Here is a 20283-nt window from a genome sequence, read left to right as displayed (position 1 = left end):
ATGTTGGGCTGGTGGTTGTGCTTTAATTTAATTTTAATTAACACGCTTCATAACAGAGTTTGGTTTCTAAGCCCGGATCCAGGATTCGAACCTCTGTTGCTCTGGGTGGTTTTGCTTCCGAGACCAGCTTGTTGCCCCTGTGCTATCCTCTGTTCAGGTGTGCTCCGTTTGCATGTGCTGAAAAGGTGTAAGGTTGTAGATATTGGGGCAGCTGCTGTTGCTGGGTAGTGCTTTGTGTGAGCTGCATCTATGGCTGTTGTGGTTGCATCTGTTGTGTCTGTATTTTCATCAGAGGAGATTGCATTGGTGACTTTGATTGCATTGGTGACTGTGATTGCATTGGGAAGGACTGCATCTGTTGCTGTGGGGTATAGGTCCGGGTCTGGTATGCTGTATGTCCACCCTGGCCATGCAGTGCTTGTGGTCTGCTTCTACACTCTTGTGCAAAGTGTCCCACCTTCCCACAAATAAAACATGGACCTCCGAAACTGGGCCTTGCCCCTCCATATCCAAATCCCCCTGCCCTCCCCCACCCTCTGAAAGTTGCTTGTTCCTTGTGGGAAATACCCCCCTGTGGACATACCGCTGCCATTACGGAGAATACCCTTGCAGATAGTACCCTCCCTGTAGGATATACCCTGCCTGTGGGTAAAACCCTTTCTGATACACGAATCCAAGTTGTGCCACTACCCAACCCCTCCCTCCAGAACCCCCCCCCCCCCCCCGCACCAACCCATTCCCTGTACTATGCTAATCTCGGGTTTCCCTGGAGTGATGTTGATCAGGACTGCCCCTTCCATGTTAAATTTAGCTAATTTTCTTAGTACTAGTTTCGCTTCTGCCTTTTAGTGCATGCTCTACAATCTTTCTCTCCTTCTGCTTTGCTCTACAATGGTGTACTACGTATGCTTGTATGTCAGGCCATCCTTTTGTTTCAATTCCTACCACCTTCCCCAGTTCTAGCTGCATGTCTGCCGGGAGACCCTTCACTAGTATGTGATTTTTAAAAAATGGGGATGTTCATATCCCATGGCTGTTCCGTCTCCAACTGCCACATCTTCTGTATTTGCTGTATGTATGTGGCGGGGTCCTCATCTGTTCTTGTAGTAAATGGAATGCATGTCTGAGGTGTCTGGGTACATGCTCCTTAATACTTTTCATACTCGTGTTAGACAGTTATTTCTCAATGTTACCCCGTCATACCATGCCCTTTTCCATTTTCCATCTGCCTGCTCACCCCTATAGCCAAAGTGACCCCTGCTGTCGCTTTCTCAAAGGCATAGATCCATTTCCCTGCAAGCTGCTGTTGATTCAATTTTCCTTCTCCTTATTGGGCCATGGTACATACTTTGATTTCCCTCTCAACCCCTCTGTAATAGAGGGAACTGCTTCTGAGGCTGCAAGTGCTGTTTACCTTCACATTGCTTGCTGCTACTATCCTGGGTCTTCTTTTGGACCAATATTTTTTCCTTTCTCATTGCCCCAAAATATGAAGTCTGCCTCGTCATCCTCTGCTTCACATTAGTCATCTACGCTGTCACTCGCCACTGGTTCTACAGTGGGGAGATCCTTTACAGTGGCTTTACTGTCCAATTAAAACATAATTTCTCCTGTCAACCAGGTGCCTGGTGTGATCACTGCGCACCTCCACTCCTCCTGTTCTCACATGGCCCTCGGCAACTACCCCTCTGCTCCTTTCAGTATGTCCTCCATCTGTCTCTGTGCTCTTTTCCATATCGGCAAAAGTGTGCTCCTACCCTGGGGGTAGTTGTTTTGTTACTAGAGTGACCCACTGCTGGGGTCGTACTAGCCCAGGGTTTCCTTTTGGTCGTCCCCTTTTGCTCCTCAGCAGGAGGAACATGACCAGGGTTGGTGTATCCCGCTTCTGGTTGCAATTCCGGAAACAACCCAAATGGGGGGGCGGGCTGAGGATCCGGTGACCATGTCACTACTGGCTGTCATTTGGGTGGGTGCTTCAGTTTTTTTCCCTTTTGTGTATGGCCAGTAAATATGAGGTATATGTTCTTTGTGATCTCCCAGTCAAATGATCCCTCTGCAGGCCACAATTTGAAAATGTTTCCCTGCTGTGTCCTGCACCCTTGCTTCTAAAGATTTTATCAGTTTATGCAGATTATTTTATCCCTATACTGTGGCAATTTACTGTATAAGGTTTCCAATGCGGTTTCCATAATGCCATTTAGCCCCATCCCTCCCTCTGCGTCTCCACCAACCCTGTTCAAAACAGGGTGATGTATCCCCACACTTCCGCAGCACTGTAATAACCCAATTTGTGACTACGACAGGCCTCCCAATACCCCCAAAACCATTCCCAAAAACAATACCCCAATTTGAAAAAATTACAATCATATTACAACCGTCCATCAGTCCCCATACTTTTTAAAAAAAATCCATAAACAATTTTGAAAACCTCCCAATTCATGTTTGCTTTTCTTTTCACAGCGCCACTACTCAACCCTCACCCTCCAATCCCCACGCACCTTTACACCCTCTCGCAACAATCCTCACTCGCACCACACACATGCACTCGCCACCTAAAAGCTATAATACAATCCTACAACACTTCAATACATCCACTATACGCCTACACCCATACTGTCTCGCCGCCACACAAAACTCGTCCCTCTATACAGCGATAACATTCACTTGTACCCCTTATTTGGCCACTAAGAACAACAAAACCTAGTGTTCTACCTCTACGCAGCGCTGCCCTTCCTCTTCTCTGAGGCGTTTCCCAACCAAATCACTATTCTATTTTACTGATGGGAACTCCTCTGTGGGAGGAAAGATGACATCAGTTCTCAACAAGAACTCTTACAATGCTACACAGCGCCACCTTTCCGCACACAGTAGGAGATCCTTTCAATCTTCCGTACTTTTTCTAAACAACAAAAGCATGCACAATAGTACATTCATTGGTACACTCATCTGCTCTAGGACCTTCTGGGTCACTTCGATGGTGAGCCTCACCTCTCAGCTTCTTGCACCCTCTGGGTCACGGTCTGCCCACAGGATCAGGCAGACCTTTGGGAAACTCGGCATCTGCAAAACCTCTTCGTTATGTACTACCTGGTTTCTGGAGGCCGGTGCTGCACTCTCAAAGTGTGCGAAAAAAAACCAGCCTTGCCAGAGTACTGGAGATCTTGCCGGGGCCTCCAAATTTAAAGAAGCAGTCCCCCCAATGTAATCCAAATAACAATCCAAAAGTGGTCAAGAGTGTAGAAGCTGGGATGGAATTTCTTTTATTAACAGCTGTGAGAAAAAACAGACAGCTCTGTGAAACTGAACTGAAACAACATTTCTCACATTGCCACTTCCGGGCTGCACCTTTTTTTTTTAAAAAGAGAAATTAACAATTTCTACAATAGAAACAATTAAAACAATTCCAACATTGACTGCTTGTCACGAATCTCCTAAAGAACTCTATACTTTAAATAATCCAATTGGAGGTTTGACTGTTCCCACCCTTAAGAATTACAGCCCTTGATGACGACATGCTGGACAGCCCAAATCCTGACACATTGATTGGCTAGCATCCTTCATAGCGCAAGGTGATTGTGCTTGATGCTAATTGAACTACTCTGGAGATGGTGCAGTCAGTAGCATCCCACCGAAACCAAGCAATAATATTACGTGTGGAAATCAGTCCGAGAAAAATTATGTTGCAACCCCTGGAACACAGTATTCCCCTTCTCCTGATTGGATCCCTCTTTCCACACTGTTGCATGCTCACTTTGTGCATTTTGTGTTGATAAATGAGCCAACTTTGGGCCCAGCCTTCTAGTTATCTTCTGACAAGGGACCGCTGCATGAAAAAAACATGTGCACAGCCCCGTTGCTAGATATTAATTCCTTATAATGATTTGTTCTACTGCACATTGTTATTCATATTCGAAACGCCATGTTGGTCAGTGGGGGCGCTGTTGCTCCTTTCCTAATGCTATATTTTGGCATTGCTATGATTCACCCCCTCGTGTATACACTGTGTTCTTCACAATCACTGCGTATTCATAATTATCATCTAGGAAGGTGCCTTCTGTCTGGAAAGCAACTTAATTCCCCTGAGAAACTATTCCCTTGCAACACTTAATTAGACCCAGTTTGGAATCTCTTTCCATTCTGACCTTTGCTCGATGAGCTCCTCTGCCCTGCAGTGAAAATAAAACTCAAACAATCTACGGCCTTTAACTAAATCATGGTGCTGTCTATTTTTCAACACTAACCGGCCCCAATATGGCCATCCTCTTGCTGCCTGCAACAACGAACAATGCTACTTACACCATCCAAGCTACATAATAACCCTAAGCTGTCTGTGTGTGTGTTGTCTGCATTGCCCCCTCCCTTCTAGCTACCTAATTTATAGCACATCTATGTGTACTCTAATTACCAATTAATGTCACCAACCGTCTTGACCACTGCATCACAACCTGTGCCTAAAGCCCTGCTAAAATACTTTTAGTAGCTTGTACTTGCGCCACCCCCACCCTGTGCACTGCTGTAACTGCACCTTCACACTGGTGTATGCCCACTCGTAAAGCTATCTGTCAGATAATGTGTTGTTTCTTCATGTTGCTTTCATATGCAATCTTTTGTGGATGCCTGAATTTCCTGTCCCACTTCCCACAACCCTTTTCTCAGATATTTAAGCGGGCTCTTTACGTGCCCATTTCATTATTTCAACCATCTTAATTTAGGGGCGTTCAAACCACGTGGCATAGTCACCCCCTTCCCTGGCCCACTTTCCCTTCTCTGCCTCTAACGCACGCTCAATGCAGGCAATCGTCTCATCTGGAAGGTTCCCTCAAGCGAAAATTGTATGGGTAACTACTTCGATTTTGCCATGCCCATGACTGTCATTTTTAGCACTACTCATTGAAATCCTTATTCGCCCTGGTTTCACTCGTACTGTGTCTCCAATTATGATGCAGTACTGAGAGGGGAGGGAATTCTATTACCTCATTGATCCTTAAAGGGTTTGGGGCACCCGCTCTGTACACGCCCCAGCAGACCAACTGTTAGTTGTATCCCCAAAACCAGATTGCCAAAAGGTTACTAGACCTCAGAGGACCCAAAAAAAATATACTAGACGGTCACTAAAACCAAGTTGCAGCAATCACCAGACCAAAATATCAAAAACTAGAATATTCAATCTGTATTAGCATGGAGAACGTCTGCATCTTGCTTTGTGGCCGTGAAAACGCTTGACTCCCCTGAGCGACCATGCAAGTAAAACACTTCTCCCGGCCACACTTTCTGGAGTTTTCTAGTAAGACTCCTTGTAACTATGCATGCGCCCTGGGCATTCGTGAGCAAGCACCTTTCAAGCTATTGGTGCTCCCATGTTGCACAGCAGGTCTGATTCACACCAACAGGTCTAGTTAGGCTAGGTTTGGATATTAATTGAATCCACCAAGTAGAGTAATATTATTCTAGCACTAATACCTGGTTTAAGCCAAGTTTCTGTTAGACACGCCATTAACAACACATTTGAAACAATTCAATCGTAGATATTCAACCTGATACATTTTTTTTACCAGCTATTTAGGATTTATCATTACACAATTAAATGTAGGAATGGCCGAAACATCCTTTTCTTTAGTCATAGCTCATCTTATGTGTGACTTGAAAGGAACTAAATGATGTGACCATGCAGCATTATTGTTGTACTCCCCTATTTTTTTTTTTTGTAGTTTTAGCATAAGCTTTTCAAAATGAATTAACCCTGATGGCAGCTGTAAATAAACTCTGTGCTTTTCTTTTGTCCTAGGCAACTGGTCTAGGGGGTACACCTGTGTCTGGTCACAGTTCTGACCAAATTGAATCGATGGAACCAGTTAAAGACCGAATACTTAAAGTCACTTTCAATGCAGATGTCCATGCAAGCCTACAGTGGAATTTCAGACCTCAACAAAGTGAGATCTATGTAAGTTACAGAAAGCTGTCATCCTGATGGATGAGAAATAAACACTTGTGCAATTTAAGCAATGTTTTCAAGAATCTTTGACTACATATCTAGAGTCGCTTTGTTTGTTCGGTAATGGAACATACTTCAAAATGCTTAACTTTTATGGTCTTACCTGCGCAGAATATGTCTTTTTGGACCAACATGTCTGCTAGCAGCAATGGGTTTAAACAACTCGTGGTCACAAATGATATTGTGCAGACAGTGACAATTCTCACTAGAAGGGTAGACCAGTTACTAAATGACTGCCTGATCAGAGGGTTGAAGATACATTTGAAAAGTGTTATAGCATATCGTGCCAGTTTATAGGAGGCCTGTGCTGTATCGGACAATTTTTCTTTGTAAAATTATGGCAGAGTTTACTATCTCTGCAGTTGGTGCAATTAAAGGAATAGAGCGCTCAAAAATATGATTGTCCCGAGAGTTCGGGCATTAGCTTTTAAGCATACATTGATCGATCATACAAACATTTCCTATGCACCTTACCGTAGTTCTCACTTTTACACATGCAAAATCGGGCAGCAGGGCGTGGCCATCTTGTGCTAATATTATCCGTTGCCGCATCGCCCTAAGGTGAACTGCCATGGCGGCACTAAATCTTATCCCCCTCCCCTGAGGCTGACATCACTAGACGCGTACGGCCCATTTCACAACGCCAATGCATGTCTCGTCTCAAGGTTCTCTGTGCTCCAGCTAATGACATGTCTCCATGGAAATTGCAGGACGTCACTTTACTCAATGTATAAACAGACTGCTTCTCATCAGACATCAGATTTGCTTTTTCAATAGTTAAACTGTCTTTTTTTTTTTTTTTGTGTGTGTGTGTGTATTCTGTGGCTCGTTTCTGCTCTGTTCAGCTGTCTTCGTTCCTCGTAGCCCGTGCGAACAGATACTAGTACTATCATTAATATCCATTTTAATTTTGTCGCATAATGGCAACAATACAGCCCTACCAGTACGAGCCAGAGTATTCTGAGGCATGATTATACAAAAGAGAAAGATACGGAAACGATGAGGCTTCGGACGACAGTTGGGAGGACAAATCCCCAGATCAAGAGCCTGAGCCTAGTCACATGGACGAGGTCTCCACCTGGTGTACCTGCAATCTGGGCAAGGTAATGCCAACCGAGGAGGAGAACTGCTGCTGCTGAAAAAACTCTGGATGCTTGTCCTACATATCGGAAGACTAGACACGCCCGCATTGCGTTACTGAGCTGCATGACTTCAGGGCGGTCTGCCTCACACGGTCCTTGTTGAGGATAATGATGGTGCTTATGCACGAACTTCGCACAACGGTTCACCCTCGTAATCCAAGTAATGAGTAAGTGTACTCTAGATGTGATGTCTCGATGTAACATTTCACGTTTGTCTCTTATATTGTCGTAACTTTGATCTATCACTGCCAAATGAATGTAGTCTTGCAATTCTATGCATCACTCGCGATTTGGGGAAATCATAGTGGTCATCTTATGTGTCTTTCACGTACAACCAAGAAACAATATGTCTGTGTCCCAAATGTAATGGAATTCATAGTTGTTCACTTTTGTAATGTGTCTACACTTTAAAGCCCAAGTTGATTGATCCGTGAAGTAACATTTGTACTGGCAACAATGCCATAGGATACAAGATTGCATTTTCAACTAAGGTTTGATACACTTATCTTGTTCATTTAAAATACAGTTTGTATCTTTCTCTTCCACAGATGGTACAGGCTGGTGGCCTATCGTGCGTTTACATGTTGGCTTCATGGGAGGCTTGGACACCGCGTTCGAGTAATACCTGCCGGTGTCATTGGTGCCATTAGACACACGTTCCCCAGTGACAGCAGTCAGTACAGGGGATTTTCCCACACTGTGCTGCAAAACGAAGTATACAATGTGTAGTACATCTGTGCCATCAACATCAGCAACAAAATAAAATACAACTGAACTTTTATGAATGGTGGTTTCAATTTTTCAGTGAATCAAGGACACACTCACTTGTCCTGGCAGGGCTGACTGGGTGGGAACGGCCGAGGTGGCAAACACCATGTACACTTCAAAGGTATCTTCTGCGCAGGGGCCATTGTACACATGACGTCTCCAGACGCAGTGTCTCCAGGCAGGCTCCCCTGATGCAGACCACGCCCCTGCAATCCACATAAGTGTGTCTCTCCCTTCAGTGCTGTTCCGTGCCTTCTCTGCACGCCTCATCCATCCCCCCTCCATTATCAACGGCAGGTCGCACCTGTGGATGTGCGCTGCCAAGGGGGCTGGCAGGGATGGGAACGGCCAAGGAGCCAAACGCCATGTACAATTCAAAGGTGTCTTACGTGCAGGGGCTTTGTACACATGCCCTAGCCAGACCCAGTGTCTCCAGGCAGACTCCCCTGAGCAGGCCGCGCCCCTGCTATCCACATAAGACCACGCCATATACACGTCACTCATTCATACACACCCACTTTTCTAATTCTTTATAAACCCCTTGATATGTATCATGAGAACATCTGTGAGCACTGCAAGGCAGCTCGTCATTGTGCTACCTGGGAACATCTCTGAGCACTGGAAGTCAACTCGTGATCGCGCTACCTGTTCTCCTGCTACTAACTACCCTGCTTGCTGAATCTAACTGTTTGTTGGTCAAGGTAAGGGCAGGACACCAAATCATCTCTTCTTGACCCCTAAATTTCTATCTATTTCGAACGAATGTATGTTCATTCATCTCATTACCATTGACTTCTGTTTAATTTGTTCTGTTCTCGATATATCGAAATTGTCATCAGCGTCAATTAGCATAGAATTGCATCCTTCGCGGACCATGTCTATAAGCATGTTTCCTTTTGATGCATGATAGTACATTCAAGGGACGAGTAACATGTTGCGATTTGCGTCACATCAATCACTTGTGTATGAAAGTTATCTTAGTGTACAGTCGGCTATGCTACACAGATTTTGCTTCTGTGACCAAAACCAACATTGCATCGAAAAATGTATGATATAATTCCATCTTTCTCACGCATTCATGCAAAATAATTTTTTTACGATGTGGACTTTTTTAAAAACAGATTTGTCAACAATGCCTGCTTGTATGGTTACCGTTCTAAGACCTATAGCAAACCTAAGTGCACAATAATGCATATATTCCAGAGGAATATAGATCTAATAAGAGAATGGGTCCGATATTGTGGATTTGCGCCGGACCTGCTTGAAAGTAGAGCCCAGGATGTCTTGGAGACTTGAGGGGTGATCGATTCTGCAGCCTGCGTTTTACCCCGAATATACACGACTAATCGCAGTACACAAAGAAGCATCGACTCAGAAATTGCTTCCAAATGCAATTCCAACTCTATTCATGCACACGCTACCTCAGGTGAGTCACGGTTCATGAATTAGCTGTAGGCCTTGGGGTACTGAACAGGTAACTACCTGGATGGATTGGTGCTTTTGGTGTAAATGTTTCTTACTAAACTTTGCATATTTACCAGATTGTATTGCTTTATAACTATACCCCATTTTGCTAGACATCTGTCACTGGTTTTCGGAGCATCATAGAACATTATTTATGAACACAGAAAACTGTGCTATAGTGCCGTTCGAAATAAGCACAATCTTTTCGTAATCTGTTGCTTCATATGTCAATTTTTTTTCTTTTTTAGCGAGCATATTGACTGAAGCAAAGACAATTGGTAGTAACAACATCACCGACACCTCCAGTATACCAATGGTGAGCCATACAAACTTGCGGAAGTTCATATTCTTGAGAGTTGGATCTTCCCACATATCTAATGCAAATCTAATTTTCCCTTTACCACTTTGTGACAATGCACTGAAAATGAAGGAGCAAGATTCTGCATCCATTTCTTTCACGGAGTCAACAACTTCGAGCGCCAATCAGGTAATTTTATTTTACTCTTCGATTACGGAAATGTCTGTTCAATTTCACTGTTCATCCATACTAAAACAAGTACTGTGTTACAGGGGGTTGCTGGTACTTCGACTACAATTACATCATCCTTTTGAAGCTGGTCCAGAGCATTAGGTATGCGTACTGACAATTCCCTTGAATGAAATAAAGTATATCCTAAATGTGATACTATTAGACAATGACATTATTATAAACAAGCATCTTTTCAAACTTTTACCATTTCAGTTCTAATGTTACAATTTCTACCCCTAATGCCGAATACAATGCAACATGCTTGAGTGCAACATCACAATCGGTGGGTTTCGTACGGTGATCTCTGATCGAGTTCACTAGCCATCAATCGGGTGAAATTCAAAATGTATATTTTGACTAAATGATGTACACAGTTTGCAAGGGTATGTATGCAAGCGATCTGTGCGAGGAAAGAATTTGATTTAAAAAACGATTTACTTTTTTTAATGAATATTTTATTCAAGCGATGTATACACGTTCAGGAATTAGAAGAGGAGGCACATGGATCAGAGGTGGCGGACCAGCTTACTGGTGCAGTTGTTACAGTGAAGAACAGTTTCACAGAAAATAAAGAAAACAAGGGTAACAAACAATTTTGTTTACAAAAAGTGGTTTGGGCTCGTGTTGTCTTCATAACATGCTTTTTTAAAATCTAAAGTGCTAAATACTGTATGTTAGATTTACATTGAACATGTTTTTACAACCCATCTCCTAGAGGCCCAGAAGAAAAGTAAGTATGACGACACAGACAACAAATGAAACCAAAGATGCTGCTTGCCAAACATGGAGCAACTATTATTTGAGGCGCGGCGTAGTGCAGTCAATAAGCGGACTCGAGATGCTTATGCCCAATGACCAGACAATTAATTGAATGTGACCAGCGAAGCAAGTGTTTTTGGACCATTGATACAATGTGAGAACTCGACAAGATGAAGAAGAAACTGAATATAAGGAAGATGCTTTTGAATTACTCAGTGACCACTTCACACAATCTACACCCGCAAAAAAAAGGGCCACCCAATAAACAATCGACATTGATGGTTTCTCCAGTTCGTGTGCAAATAACACAAGCTGAAATAACAGACGATGAAGCCTCAAAGCAATTGACTGAGGAACTAGCCAAAGATCTCGACTTCAGTGTGTCCTGTTGCGCCGATATGTCCACCACATTTGAGTCACAAACCACATTCATGAAGGACGATAGCCTAATAAAGGAGCACAAATACGTTGTATTCGACAGCTGCATGGTAGAGATTATACTGATGCTGAAATGTGTGTATCCAGTGAGGGGGGCAAGTATGCGGGCAGCCATTGGCGAATGTGACTCGTGTATCACAAGGCACAAACCTGAAAATCCAAGCCACCTGTGGCCTGCTCCATGCTACGTTTTCATGGTCCGCTCAACCGATGCTGGGCAAAGTGCCAGCTGGAAATCTACTGTGTGCAGCAGCTTTATTTATTTTACTTGAATTTCTAAAGCGCCCAGTGGCCCGGAGGCATTGTGGCGCTGTTACAGCAAGTTATTTAGTACAGTAGGACAGTTAATACATAGGCAGTGACAAAATTGGTACATGTTCAGTGACCGTGTTGAGAAAGAGTTCCAGGGTTTACAGTGGAACCGAATGGAGAAGGTACATTTGTAGAAAAGTGTTAGCAGCTTTCTGAACACTGTAAGAGATTCTTCGCTTCTTAGGCTGAGAGGTAGTGCGTTCCAGGCTATTGGGGCAAATACTTCAAAGCTAGTGCCGCCAGCTCTGTTGAACGCTGGGACAGAGAGTAGGTGGGAGTATTGGTCACGTTTAGGTCTGTGGGCTGGAGTCTGGTGTATTCTGTCTACTAGGTAGGCTGGGGCGGTTTTGGCGAGGTACTTGTGTGTGATGGTAACGGCTTTGAATGTTATGCGTTCTCTGATTGGGAGCCAGTGGGCATCCTTTCTTGCCTGGGAGATGTGCTCTTTCTTGAGGATGCTGAGGTAGGGCGGCTCTCGGGGCATTGTTTTGTGCAATCTGTAGTCCGTTAATGTTATTGGCAGAAGTGCCTATCAGAAGGATGTTACAGTAGTCCAGTTTTGCGCCAATTGTGGCTCTCGCAATGTTAAGGAAATTGCTTGTCGATAGGTGGGGTTTTACTGCATTTATAATTTTTGTGGTGAGGACAGCAGCGGATGAGATGGCGCTGACTTGCCTGTCCATTGTTAGGGTAGAGTCGAGGTAAACCCCAAGGGTTTTCACTGAAGTGGAGGCTGTAATGGCAGTGTTCTCAATAAGGAAAGAATTATACTTCTCATTTAGTTTTTCTAGGGCTTCTTTGAGGCCTACTAGCAAGATTTCAGTTTTTTCCCCGTTTAAGCAGAGCCCATTGGCTGCCATCCAAGCCTGGATGCGTGCATATGTTAGCTGGAGGGTGTGGAGGTCTTGTTAGTAGTTTCCTGTTAGGGGGAGAAGAATTTGTGTCTCATCGACATAGTTTGTGAAAGCTATGCCGAAGTCTTCTAGGTCTCTGAAAAGTGGGAGGGTAAAGAGGTTGTAAAGGGTGGGGGGCTGTACAGGATCCTTGTGGTACTCTGCATTCAATAGGAATTGGAGAAGATGATGCTTGGTCCGAAAAGACCTGCATAGTTCGGCCCTCCAAGAAGGAAGTGATCCAGGCGGTGGCCTCTTGGGAGAATTGGGCATTGTCAGATGTTTGCACAAGATCTTGTGGTCCACCAAGTCAAAGGCAGCAGAGAGATCCAAGAGTAGGAGGAGTGACGATTTACCTTTGTCCATGGCTTCTAGTAGTTTGTTCTTAAGGTCTAGTAGGGCTGATTCAGTGCCCTAACGAGGGCGGAAACCAGATTGCCTTTTGCCTAATATGTTGTGTTTTTCTAGGTACGACTGTATCTGTATATAGGCAGCTCTGTCCAGTATCTTTAGCAGAAATGGTACGGTGGTGATTGGATGGTAGTTGTTAGGGGAGTCTGGGTCTAAAGTAGGTTTCTTTTAATAGTGGTCGAACCCACGCTTCCTTAAGGGCTGATGGGACAGTGCTCTTGGCGAAGAAGGCATTTATGAATGTGGTGACAAATTGGGCCAGGGCAGCTGAGGGTGGAAGATCGTATTAAATTTAAAGTGGCATGCCTGGTGTATAAGTGCTATCACAAACTTGCACCTCGATATCTGAACACCAGAATTCAACACTATTACCCAACCAGAGCCCTCCGCTCAGAAGATAAAGTTCTGGTTTGTGTCCAGAGGGCAAAATGTATCTCAAAAGGTGACAGAAGATTTTCTGTATTTGGGCCTAAACTCTGGAACCAGTTGCCTCTTGGCATCCGTTCATGCACCACTCTGGAAAGATTTAGAAAGGAACTTAAAACCTTCCTTTTTAAATGATCTTACTTCCTCAGGGTCGCCGTTACTTGACTTTCCACAGTGATCTGTTTCAACCCTTTAGTTAACATCTGCGCCCGAATGCAGTTATCTGCCTGGTGCGCGTTAAGAAATAACTCAAACTCACAATCTTTAATTAGATTGGCTGGGCATATGTCTCCTTTACATAGCGAAGGTTTGATTCTCTTCATGATTAGTAAGACTTCAGGGATTGTTACTTCCCTGAATGAAAAGAGAGTAGGCTTATTTGTGGAGTGTGGAGGGTCTTGGACCGTCTGGAGGGTCGATGGCACAGATGAGGCAGATTGATCTTGGGCAGTTTGTCGTATTTTTCAGTGGCTCTACTTTTAGTAAGTTGTCCAGTTTCTGTCCATTTGTGGGACTCCAGTTCCTTTCTAAAACGCAGTACTACAAATATGAACGAGAATATTTATTCCCTGCTGTTAGTGAAGCTTGGAAAATTGACTGTCTGCGCATGTCAGGATTTAAAACGAGGCCGTGGTGCCTACAGGGACTGCGCATGCGTCCGGGGATAGTGTCAGGTGGGGGCGCGGTCGACACATACAGTACGCAGACAGTCCAGCGCAACCGACGGCAGTGACACAGCTCTTTTTCCTGACTCAAGGTAGGCTCTGAAATACCCCCGCACTGCTTGCACCAGTTGATCTGGTCACAACTCAACTCTCGCATCACAGCTCGTTTTATTCCAGCGCTTCACCCCTGGTTTTGTCCTCCATTACTCGTGCCACGCACTACCTACCTCACATACTGCACACCATCCTCATATCTTCAGCACAACTAAGTAACGGACTTCCAATAATCACTACAACTGCAACTCCCACCCACTTTTGACTCGAGTGCTCTTCATCTAAAAACTCCGAGTCATGGCCGCTCACTGGACATAACAGCACAAGTTAGTCCGTCTCATAGCAACGGCCTTTTGCACAGATTAATTCTTACCGGTCATTTTTGACTTTCACTTACTTAGACCGGGGCCTCTGACACCTGCAGTTTGACCCCCCAGCCGCTAATTCCAGCAGCTGCAATTCACTCAGACAGCCATGGCGCTTATCAACATCCACATGGTAGGTCCTTTGCCTTGCTCTTCTCACCACTAGTGGACATATTCTATCCTCACCGTTTTTAACATAGCCTCTTTTACCATAGGACGACACCTTACTCATTCATCCAGTCTGAACTCGACCTCCAAGTCCTGAAGACAGTTCGGTATCCTCAGTGCAGCGCTGCTCCATTTCTATCAGCCACTGCCTTGTCAGCTATCAACCGAACCAGAAACACAAACTTAAGTGTCAACAACGTCAATGTGTTGTGATAATAAACAACACAGAAAATAGACTGTCACCACTGTATACTAATCCACTACAATGCAGATTTACTGTATGCATATATGCCACACTATGGCACAAAAATGTCTTCCTGTTAAATTTATATTGTTTTATTCATCCACGGTGATTCTTTGTTCTGAGCTAGTAGTCATCCAGCTCTTTTTGCTAGGCTATAGCCACCTCCTGTCAAGCTATCGGCTTGGGAAGCCTTTGACTCTACCCCCACGTATCTTTGTCCAAAGAGGCAAGCCATGGCCCAACACACACACATTCCCAGCAAAAATGTCAGACGCAGCACAGACACATGCAGTTGCCTGCAGCAAGGCAATGCCGTACCTGACGCATACCACACAAAGATGTAAATGGCATAAGTCACACTGCATGCAGGTGTCATGATGCCTACCCCCGGAGCATCAGGCCAGGCCCAGCACCCCCGGAAGCAGGCATCATGCCCTCGGGTAAAAGCCCAGCGGCCCCTTATAGGGACTCTTTGGCGCCAGGCTCATAAAGGGAGGTGTTTTGTGCACTTACCTGATGCAGACCATGCTGCACGCTTCAGGCCTCCCTGAGACCTGAAAGGGACTATTTTTTTCATAGGGACTATTTTTTTCACTCGGGCGTGGCCAGGGAAGGATGCATACCTAGTTGGGGAAGGATACATACCTGGGACTTCTTTGGAGGCTATTTAAGCCACGCCCAGACAGCAGCTCATGCTTCGCGTTGTTCTGCTTCCTGCAGCTTAACGCTCACCGTGTCTGCTCCTGCTCCTGGAATACAGCCACGCCCGTCTTGAACCTGGAAGACCTGCAAGGAAGGAAGAGAAGAGCAAGGTGAAAACCAAGGATTATTTCAAGCTTCTTACCTGCATCCGGAATCTTCTCGCCAGCATCCCTGAAGAAAGACTTCCATTTAAAAGCATTGCGTTGCTCGCTGCAGCGCCACGCTTCACTCACCTGTCCTCGAGACATCTCCCGGCTCCATCGCGGCTGTCAGCATCGGACGCCACATCTCTGCACCTAGGGGAGAGAGGAGGAAACAAAAGGTGAGCAGAAGGAACACAGAAGGAACACAGAAGGAAAGAAGAGAAGTGATGTAACAAGGGAAAGAACTGATGACCTGTTCTCCAGCTCAAGTATTGATGCTACTATTAGAATTATCTTGGTGTGGAAAGAGGTGTGGTGTGTGGGTGTGCTCCTTTTGTACAGGGCCAGACTCCATTGCCTGTTGGGAACACTGCACATAGCATTTTGCGGTATTTACGGCATGCCGGTATCCACTATTTGCACCTTCATGATGCCTGTATTTGCTTGTCTGCCTGACTTGTGATTTACTCCCTTTAGCGGCATGCCGCTATTGCCGGTATGATGGGCTGCGTGCCCGCGCCCATGCCGCTATCGGTGCCGCTAATAGCAGGTTGGCAAATTGGAATAGCCCGGAGCGGTGAGCGATGGCGGTAATCCTTTACCGGCATCGTTTTTCCCTTACCTCCAACCTCGGAATGACCCCCATTCTCTGACATGGTTCAGGCTAGCTGGCGATGGACAGTGTGACAGCCCCGGATTTTCAGCAAAGTACTGCACATACCACTTTCAGGACATGGAAACTAAAAAGATGGGGAGTTCGGTGGTCGTGCAGGTGTCTGAATGTAAATCCTCAGTGGCCATGGAGAAACATGGTTTTATAAAATCCCTTGAAGATCTCCAATCGAGGGGAATGCAAATAGACCTCATAGCCACCGACAGACATGTTTCAATAGCCAAGGCCATGTAAGAGCAGTTTCCAAACATTCACCATCAATTTGATGTATGGCACGTTAAATAAACGTCAATAAAAAAAAATCACAGTTAGGAAAATATTTTACAGTGGTCCCAGTCTTTGAGCAACCATCTTTGATGGAGCTCCAAAACCTGTGGTGGGTCTGTGGAAATTCTATGTCATGATGCCTACCCCCGGAGCACCAGGACAGGCCCAGCACCCCCGGGAGCAGGCATCATGCCGTCGGGTAAAAGCCCAGCGGCCCCTAATAGGGGCTCTTTGGACTTTGTCCTGGCGCCTTTGGCGCCAGGCTCATGTTGGACATCAGTCCTGGCGCCATAGGCGCCAGGCTCATAAAAGAGGGTGTTTGGTGCACTGACGCAGACCATGCTGCATGAAGCCTCAAGCCAAATGAGGCTTAGGAGGGACTATTTTATCAAAGGAACTATTTTACTTGGGTGGGGACCGTGGAAGAATACTTACCTGGAACTTCTTCCAAGGCTATTTAAACCACGCCCCGACTGCCACACGTGCTTCGCGTTGCTCTGCATCTAGCAGCTGAACGCTCACCGTGCCTGCTCCTGCATCTTGCCTCCACCCACGCCCGCCTCGATCTTGGGATACCTGAAAGGAAGGAAGGGAAGAGAAAAGGTGAAAACCAAGAACTTAATCTAACTTCCTACCTGTGTCCGGAACCATCACGCCAGCGATCCTGAAGAGACATTTTTTAAAAGCATTGCGCTACTTGTTGCAGCGCCGCGCATCACTCACCTGCCTCGTGGGCTCTTCACTATCCACCGCGACCTTCTGGGCATTCCGCCACATCTCTGCACCTGCAGGGGAGAAGAAGAGACAAAAGGTGAGCAGGAGGAATAAATGAGGAAAACCTGATTTTCTGTCACAAGACTTACCTGGCCATATTTGACGGAACCACTCCTCATTTCGGGTCGGCGCCACTTCTTGGCCTGGTACCGCACCCCGGCCCTTAAGGGGAAAAAAGAAAGACATTACTAGAGGGATTCAAAGACATTTAAAGGGATCATTTTATCACAAACTCAACCTGAGTTTATCTCCGGCAATATCCCTCGAAGCATCACTTCCACTCTGCACCTGAAAATAAGGACAGATCGCAGGTTAAGAAAAGCAAACAAAGAGAAGACTCTACTCTGGAACTTTTTTAAACTGCATACTTACGGCATTTCGCCTTCCGAAGCCAGTGAAGTAACTGGCCAAATACGCGCCCCTGCACCAGAAGCAGGATGGAGAGCTCATCCATTCAAACATTAAGGTGAGCCTTGATTGGGGATTTCGGAGGTGGTCAGAGAAGAGCAAAGGGGAGGTGGGAAGCAATCACAATACTCTTAATCCCCTTTCTCCACCTACAGAAAGATTTTTCTACGGGCCAGACAAGCCAGATTTGGGGGTCCAGTTCAGTCGGTGTTTCGAATCCTGCGCATCAAGCTTGAAGAGGTCGCAGCAATCCAGACCAGGTCAGCGCCTCCGTGGGAGCCAGGTCAGCGTTACATTCTACTTGAAAAATGGCACCCACTGATGCACCACTGTTCCAACGCTCACTCTTGGACAGAGAACCAACATTTTCACCAATGTGCACATGGACCTTTATCGGAGGAGCAGGTACGCAAGAAGTGGTTGGTTCCATCTTCACCTGCACACAAAGCTCTTGAAGATCGTGTTTGCTAAAACTCTATCAAGAGATCTGAAGGGACTCCGAATTCTGTCACACGGGAGATTTGGAGGTGTTCCACAATATGTGCCTAAAGTACAGGCCAGGCCAGAGAGCTTGCATTTCGGCATAGACTGGCATGCAATATCAGACATTACTAGCAGTCTTAGCGCATAATCGGAACGTAGGGAGAGAACAATCGAGGACTGCAGGAAACTTTGGGATGCTTCATTACACAATGGCCTTTACGAAAAGAAGCAAAAAAATGGGTGGTGAAGCCAATATACCAGGAAATGGAATTTAATTTTGTGAAAGATCTCACTTTGACTGTGTTGGACATACATACTCATGGAATCGCTCATGATTTTGTTCCTAGGACACATACATTGCCACAAAATATTGTAAACGTGCCTTGTCCACCGAAAGCAGCCCTTGTGGAACAGTTCACTTCCCGGTTCAAATGATTAGCAGCTATTTATTTGTTCAACAATGTTTATATAAAGTGTCCAAATAAAGCGTCCAAATTGTCTTTTGAAATGTATCCTCTTTGTAAACTTATTTTGCAAGAAGTGCCTTTTGGAGGATGCCATACAGTGTAATGGTGTGCGTTCACACTTCCTGCTTTCGTCGAGCTCTTGTTGGTCCTTCATGTGTCCAAATAGCTGACAAATACATGTCCCACAAAGGAATGAGACCTAGGCTACATAAGAAACTTGACACGCAAGAACTACTGACTGTACGCAAAACAACGCATCAAAGGGGCATTCGGAGTCTTACGATTTCAAACGCAGTGGGGATGTCAGCGTTACCAAAATATATGACCACTCCTGATTATGCATATGGGAGGTGAAGTTGCGGTGGTGCAGGGGTAGGGTCTGGGGACCAGATGCGTTCAAAGGGAACTGGGGTCATGGGTTCAGGGGACACGGCCTGGCAGGAGGGGTTGGAGATGGCATGAGTCAGTGAGCAGAGACGGATTGTGCACTAAGGTTGGAGCAGGGCTTGCTCTGACATTCTCGTACAAGCACATTTTTGTCAGGGCTCGAGACTCGCTACTTTCAAAAATTATTAGCTGATTTTGCCGTGAGAACAGGAAACGGGCTGAGCGGACAGGTGGTGGGGGCTTGCTGTGCGAGGCGCTGGGAGAGTGAGCTGTTGACCAGAGGGACACTAAAAATAAGGAATTTGGAAGTAAACTTGTTTTTTTTTTTTTTTTTCTTTTCTAAAGTAAATCACTAGAAATTTCACACGGCATTGGTTGATGCCAGCAAACAATTTGTTTGTTTTTCAAAAATATTTCAAATGCCATTGTGGTCTGCAGGGCTATTCGCTCCCATTGGAAGTGAAGGTCACCGCGTTTTTAATTTTGCTTGTGAGCTGTGCACACCCACGCATCCTACACAGTATAAGGTTCGATTGTTAAAACAGATTCCGAATGGAATGAATGCAGGGAGGTGTGTAATACCGTCAAATATGATAAGGTTCACCATTCCAAAACTGGACAAAGAAACATGTAATTTCATTTTATGAAAATTCGTTGATCTGAGTTGCGCCGAGAGAATGGAAATGCTGAATATTATGTAAGTTTTACCGTAGACGATTTTATAGACTAACGAGTCAAGGTTTCATTATCTGACCGTTATTGCTGGCTTGCATTGTAATGGGTTGTTGTTTGTGGCATATTGCAACGACACGCAAAAACAACCTGTGTGTACTTGTCTTTGTCCCGGGCAAATGGGCAGTCCAGCACCGAAATGCATGTAGTCCACATCTGAGTTCACCCAGGTTCCACCAACGCCAAATTCTACGCTAAAATTCTGTTCAAATGCTGTGAATGTGTTCTTTGAAACCTTCCGTCAGCTTCCGCATCCCGTTGCAAGCTAAACATACTCCATAGCTCTAACCTCTCAAGCACATCGTGGACTCAAATTTTCCACAATGTTTTCTCTGTGTTTCCATTGTTTCACGTTTGTGTTCATCATTAGTTTTCACACGGTGCAGAATTAATGGGTAAATGGATACATTGGAATAAAGAACGGCTACTGAGACACATTTCGGTTATGTTTTCTACACAGCTACATCCTGCCTTTCTGCGAATGTCATCAATTCCAGATGGCTTCTTTAGACGGCAGTTGGAGATACACTTAAATGGCTGGATTACAATGATGCTGTTTTTAGGATGATCGCCCTCGGCAGATATGCCCTTTCGCGGTACCAGCGATAAGGAGCAAC

The 20283-nt window shown here is 45.2% G+C and overlaps 1 protein-coding gene across 2 annotated transcripts in view; it reads left to right on the top strand.

Annotated features, from left to right (window-relative positions):
• Positions 1 to 20283, top strand: part of COX11 (cytochrome c oxidase copper chaperone COX11) — a 133071-nt gene that overhangs the window by 57079 nt on the left and 55709 nt on the right. For both annotated transcript variants that reach the window (XM_069654928.1, XM_069654927.1), the window contains exon 2: positions 5786 to 5941. In XM_069654928.1, coding sequence (XP_069511029.1) covers positions 5786 to 5941 — 156 coding nt within the window. The remainder of the gene's footprint in view (positions 1 to 5785; positions 5942 to 20283) is intronic.

This window comes from Ambystoma mexicanum, chromosome 3q (assembly GCF_040938575.1).
Source record: "Ambystoma mexicanum isolate Mex_15411 chromosome 3q, UKY_AmexF1_1, whole genome shotgun sequence".
Taxonomy (NCBI): Eukaryota; Metazoa; Chordata; class Amphibia; order Caudata; family Ambystomatidae; genus Ambystoma; species Ambystoma mexicanum.
The sequence above is the reverse complement of the archived record's forward strand: the minus strand, read 5'-3'. Positions and strand labels throughout refer to the sequence as shown.